The following is a 6,179-nucleotide window of genomic DNA, read 5'->3' as shown; positions in this document are numbered from 1 at the left end:
GTTCTGCATAAAAGTTCCAGTTTCCATGTCTGTAGGATTTATAGCCAAGCCAAAGTCAATCAGTTTGACCCTGAAAGGCTCTGAAGCTTGGTTCACCAGCATGATGTTGTCTGGTTTAATGTCACGGTGGGCCATGTTGATTTCTTTCAGGCCTTTCAGGGAAATTAGCAGCTCCCTAGCAATGGTTCTGATTTCATGGATTAACAGGGGACGGTGTTCGCGAATATTCATGAAGTCATGAAGGCTTTGGTCCAACATTTCATAAACGATGCAGATGTGGCTTCTGTACTCGAACCAGTCGAGGAACTTGATCAAGCAGTATTTATCTGCATCGAGCTTGGTAATTTCAGCCAGGGCGTTTAATTCAAATAAACCTGAGTCTCTATGTGAAGGTTTTGTGATTTTAATAGCAACTTCTTGGTTTGTTGTCAAATCCCTGCATTTTGCTACTTTCCCAAAAGTTCCCTCTCCAAGGAACTTTTCCACCAGATAGAGAGCACAGTCGCTTGGAAGAAGGGAGTTAACCTCCACTTCAAATTTATGATCCGACATTCTGATGATAATTTTCCGTCAAAGATACAGTGTGAAACTAAAATGAACTCAGACAAATGTCTCAGTGTAAGAAGGGGCTTGTCTCGGCGAGGGGCTTCAACGAAGTGTCTGTCGGTTGGATGGGTGTCAAGAATAAGAACTTTTTCTCTGATGTCATTTGACAACAATACCCATTTAGAACGTCAAATGACGTCAGTGAAGAATTGATGCGCATGCGTATAAATCCGGGGATTCCCCGGATTTATACTAATGCGCAAAAATCCAGGGATTCCCCTGATTTATACGCATGCGCAAAAATCCGGGGATTCCCCGGATTCATACGCATGCGCACTAATCAGCATTCGTTTTTTTATTCATTTTTTTGTTTTAGTTTTTTTTTCCCCATAGTTTTTCTTAAATAAATACCCTGAAATAGCCTTTGAAAGATGCTTTAGGAAGTCGAACTGCCAGAAAGTGGGAGGAGCATTCTTCATTATTTTTATGCGGAGCTTTTCCCGCTAAGAAGATGAAGGCTTAGTTCATTTCAGCAGATGGTAAAAAAAAAAAAAAAAAAAAAACGGGAAGGATATGTTAAGACTGGATTAAGCACAATTCTGGGGGGAAAAGCTCCAAAATGCTTATTTTACCCAAACGTGCTTTTTTAATGTAACCGGGATTGACGTGAAGGGCACTAGGACCCAGAAAATGGCCTCATACTAGGTCGGTGGTTTGTTATTGATGGGGGACGCTATTTGATCCAATCTGCAGCCGTGCTCACTTTAAACGCCGCTGTCGTCCAGCTTGTGTCAGGCCAATCAAGCACACTTTGTGGAGCTCCCTCGAGATTCTGGCCGTGCGTTGAAACGTCGGGTTCAAAACGTAAGTTGCGATAAATTTGCCAGCAATCCAAAATCCTGTTTAGCCTGCATGGCATCTTAAAGATTATTTTGCCTCAGGTGTGTTTGCGCTGTTGCAAGCCTCCACCCGTCAGACAGGGTGGCGTGTGGAACGCGGAAGTGAACGTGAGCAGTTTTTAATTCTTTTAACACAATTTTAGCATTTTATATTTTTTAATTAACAACTTTGTTTTAATGTAAATTGTATTTTTAGAAACTTGTGGCGTGATTAAGGCCTACTGCCTGGAACTTTTATGGGAGGAAAGTCATGACTTGCTGTAAGTGTTTTCACTTGTAGGCTCTCTCCCTTATTCAATTCAATTCAATTTTATTTATATAGCCCAAAATCACAAAGAGATTTGCCTCATTGGGCTTCAAAATATGAACAATAGTTAAAAACTAAGACTAAATAAAACTGGTTATCCCTGCCCTCAGACCCTCCCTCCCGGTAAGGAAAAACTCCTAAAAAACCTGAGTCAGGAAAAAAGAAGAAACCTTAGGGATTCCCACATGTAGGAGAGATCCTATCCCAGGACGGACAGGCGATACCAGAACAGTTAAAGAAAAATTAGCTTCTACAACTACGTATCTAAGAGTTCATTCAGATAAAGCTGAGGGACAAGTGATGATGAAGTCCATAGTCAAGATGAAGCAGAAGTGCAGTCCACGACCAGGTTATGTTTTGATGTGCTTTTTTTATTTAAATATGCTCTGTATCTGTTTCCAGGATAAATTGGTTGTGCTTTTAATCTGCCACTATTTTATACCGCTACATTTTTATTTTTATTTTTATTGTATTTGATTGTGCCACTCTTATTAGTTTTAAATCATTTTATACCTGGGCCTTTCAGCACCAGTTTTACAAAGCAGTTTTATATGTAATTTCTCAAGCTGTTCTTAAGTCTGTGCCTTCTGCCTGGCCGAATAAAACTTTTAACTCTGCTACTGCCTCCTCCAGTTAATTCTGGACACCTGCAATTCACTGTGCAGTCACATTGTTTAACACTTTATTACGATTGCTACATTAAAATAGTCTTTTATTTTGAAAAATAATGGAGAAAACCGCTTCAACTGGGCTGCAACTGTCACGCATTGGGCGAGAGACTTTGCGCGCAACCACCTGCTGAGCCAAACTCGCAAGTGTGCGCAGCTTTGGGTTCACGGATGCTGTCAGTTATACAGCACTTGTACTCATTCATTCTATTGGTCAGAATAATCATCGTTGCTCTGAGAACCGGGAAGTGACCTGCTGCCTAGGAAGTTCTGCAAACTTCCGTAACAGTCGTCTGTTCCTGCAGAGCGACCTCAGGTGAGCAATCTGCTCTTCACCCAGTGAAGAATTCATCTTCAGATAAGATTTCTATTTTTGCATCAGAAAGTAAAGGTTTCCACCTCTCATTTCTAATATCTAAAGATAAAATGACTGTTTTGTAACTTCCTGTGCAAATGTAGCTGAGAATCTGTTGACTCAGGTTTTCGTACGTCTTTTTAGAGTAAAGCTTCTGCTTAAATCCAAATGTGGTTGTAGATTGAACTCCTTTGGTTTTCCTGCAGCCTGGCTCTGGACCCTCTGTACCCATCTCAGTGCTCATGGGAGACCTTCGGCTACGCCACTGGAGGGGGGTTCAGCAGAGACGCCGAAGGGCTGTCCCCTCTGAAGCTGTCGGGACAGCTGAACAGCCTGGGCTGCTCCGTGTCCTTCCACCAAGGAGACAGCGTCAGCATGGTGAAGCTCATCGAGCAGGTCCGACTCTCCCAGAGAATTTCCTATGGTTTCTATTTTACTCAGCGTTTTTTCAACCCCTGCAGACAATTTCTAATCATTCTTTTACATTTTGCTCATTTTTTGGTGTTTTATGCTTACTGACAATAAAAAAGGAAACTGTTAAATTACCTTTGAGAGATAAGAACTTTAGCAAACATTTACCCAGAGAGTTCATCACAAACTGAATTGTTCTCTACTTCAAAAATTAATTATTCAATGTTCACCCTAGTTTTGTTTTTTCTATATTTAATTTTTTCATTTCAAGTACTTTTATTTTTGATATGCAAGTTTCTTTCAAAGTAAAACACATCCTGTGTCAATTAAGATCCTAATAATTTTGGTGCGTTTTAATTGTTTTTTCCTTTAAATATTGAATATAAACATCATTGATGTAGAATTCTTCTGTTTTTAATCTATACATGTAAATATAAGGATTTGTTTTTAAGAGTTTTGCCTCTGAACACCAACTAGACACTGTTGTGCAGCAGAAGATCAGAATATGATCTTTAGGCTTATTTTAATATTAAACCACTCTGTCAGTGCATCAAACCAGTGTTCCCCAACCTTTTTATGAACGGTCAGCCACTGAGGATTCCACCGCGGCCCAGTGGGGGGTGCAGAGAGAATCCTTTGTATTTCAAAACCAGAAGGTTTTTCAGAATAAAAGATCGTTCAGACGTAGTCATTTTGCTCCCCACATTAAACTTTACTGCTCAAGTGATCGAAGGGGCAGCTGAGAGAATCTGGTTATGTTTCAAAATAAAAGATAGTCAAGACTCCAAAAAATATATATATATAAATATATATGAATAATTATTTCTTCCAATTATTGGCCCAGTTTTTGGGGACCACTGCTTTAAACCATCATTTTAGTCAATTATCTTACATGTTAAAAACCTAAAAATAAAAAACTTCAAACCCAATCTATTCAAAGTCTTAACATTTTTCTTCAAAGCCAAAGTGCCACACTGGAGGGATAAAGGAGCTGCAGGTAGCAGACTCCTGGTCTAGAGCAACTTCACAGCCTATTTTAGTCAAAGATAAAGTAAAAGCAAAAGAAAAAAGTTCAGAACCGCACATCAGTCCTTTGATCACTCACACTTTACTGCCAGAAAGCTCTGAGTCATTACTGTCAAATTAAACAAACAGATTATCTTAATCTAAATGTAATTTGTTGTTTTCTGACAGTAAAAAGTGTCTTTTGACTGCCTTCCTCCAAGGGATTTCTGGTGAATCCTTCATGCTTTTATTACAGTAGTTTCCATAACCCCAGAGAACCCATGGTGACACCAGTGTCACAGAAAAACATCAACAATGCCTTATGTGGTCCACTTGGTTTGTGGTGGATTCCATATCGTTTTATTTTTTAGAAAAATGGGTCTGGGTCTTTACGGGTTAAGGCTGCAAGTAAAAGATGTAATCACATTACTCTCCTCTAACGTCCCGTTTAATTCAAGAATTTTACCACATAAAATAAATAAATGGCACTACCTTGAATTTCTGGGTCAACCTCCTGATTTTTTTCATTTCTTGTTTGTTTCCTTTTAGGCGCGTCACACAACATCTGGCATCCGAAAGTGCTTCCTCTTCCTGCTGCAGTGTCAGCTCAGTCTGGTCATCATCCAGGTGAGTCGTCATCAACTTTCCTCCTGAGTTCTCTTTCAGCAGAATTTGATGGTTCTGGTGATTTGGGTGCAGTTCCTGGCCTGTCTCATCCAGCTCCCTCCACCCATAAACACCACCGACATCCTCTGGGTTTCCTGCTTCAGCTGCCCCTTACTCAGGTACCCCAGACTCTGAATAAATCCGCTTTTCCATGTCAAAGTTTGTTTTAGCGTCAAACTGCTGTCGTTTCTGCAGCGTTTCTCTCCTGGGGAAGCCTCCTGACAGTTCAGTCATGACCGTCGCTACAGGGAAAAACCTGGATTCAATCCCAAAGAAGGTAAGATGACTGTCAGCCAATCAGCAGCCATCTTTCCTCATAGAAACATTCAGGGAGCAAAGAATGTCCAGCATCACCTCCAGCTTTGAGGAAGAAGCTTCTGTCGCCATAGCAACAGACACCAAGGGAAAACTTTAATATATGTTCAAGCTTTCAGATTATAAAGAACTTTAATCAGTTAATTTAATGAACTGTGGTGTCAAAATAACGTTTTCTAACCCAGTTTTTGTCCATTCTTTCTTTTTCTTCACTCAGACGCAGAACTACTTCCTGGGCTGCTTCCTGTTGAAGTTCGGCCTGACGGTGTGTGCTTACCTGCTGGCCTTTGGCTTCACCCTGCAGGCTGTCTGCCCCCCGACACCAACATGACCTTGGCCGATAACAGCACGCTCGCCTGCCGCTCCATCTTCACTCCCAGGTACGGAGGCAGAAGGGTTTCATCCCGCGCGTTGTGAGCACTTTTCCTCACACCGCTGTTCTTCTGGTGACAGCTCGTCAAAGGAGTCTCCAGGCTGGTTCACCGATCTGTCCAGTGGCCTCCTGCTGACTCAGAAGGTCATGGCCAGCTTTTTCGTCCTTCACACAGGTGAGATCTTCTGCAGGTGGAGCTCAGCTCGTCAGTATAGTAACTTCTGTGAAACTGGCTCAGATTTTCATTGGATTATGTGTCACAAAGTTAAGCAGATTTTTGTGCTGTTCATATGCAATTAATCAGTGATTCATGCACATTTCAATCCTTCGTAATACATGCGTGATGTACATAATTCGTACGTTTTTCTTGCGTTCCTCATTCATCGATGCGCGCCGATGTCCCTCGAGGGTCGGCTGATGTGTCTTCAGGTGAATTCGGTTTTGAGATGTTTTAACATTTTTAACCAGTTGTGAATTACAAAGTGGAGGACGGTTACTTCCGTGACGTGCGTTAATTCCTCATAATGCACACTTTGAAGGGCATTATCCCGCTTATACCATGGTCATCTACAAAATAAATTAATATATATATTTTTTTTTTTAACTTGTCCTGTCCAACAGCTGAGCCAACAGA

At 41.1% G+C, this 6,179-nt stretch overlaps 1 protein-coding gene across 1 annotated transcript; it reads left to right on the top strand.

The window, feature by feature from the left end:
- Window positions 1–268: 268 nt before the first annotated feature.
- On the top strand, window positions 269–6,078 carry LOC112142025 (transmembrane protein 94-like). Its single transcript, XM_036211066.1, has 10 exons — window positions 269–340; window positions 1,227–1,410; window positions 1,488–1,553; window positions 1,642–1,705; window positions 2,982–3,171; window positions 4,741–4,818; window positions 4,891–4,976; window positions 5,053–5,134; window positions 5,390–5,552; window positions 5,626–6,078. Exons 1-9 carry the CDS (start codon window positions 269–271, stop codon window positions 5,501–5,503), a joined length of 936 nt encoding a protein of 311 aa, XP_036066959.1. The 3' UTR covers window positions 5,504–5,552; window positions 5,626–6,078.
- The last annotated feature ends 101 nt before the right edge of the window (window positions 6,079–6,179 follow it).

The sequence above is a fragment of the Oryzias melastigma genome, unplaced genomic scaffold (assembly GCF_002922805.2).
Source record: "Oryzias melastigma strain HK-1 unplaced genomic scaffold, ASM292280v2 sc00434, whole genome shotgun sequence".
NCBI lineage: Eukaryota > Metazoa > Chordata > Actinopteri > Beloniformes > Adrianichthyidae > Oryzias > Oryzias melastigma.
The sequence above is the reverse complement of the archived record's forward strand: the minus strand, read 5'-3'. Positions and strand labels throughout refer to the sequence as shown.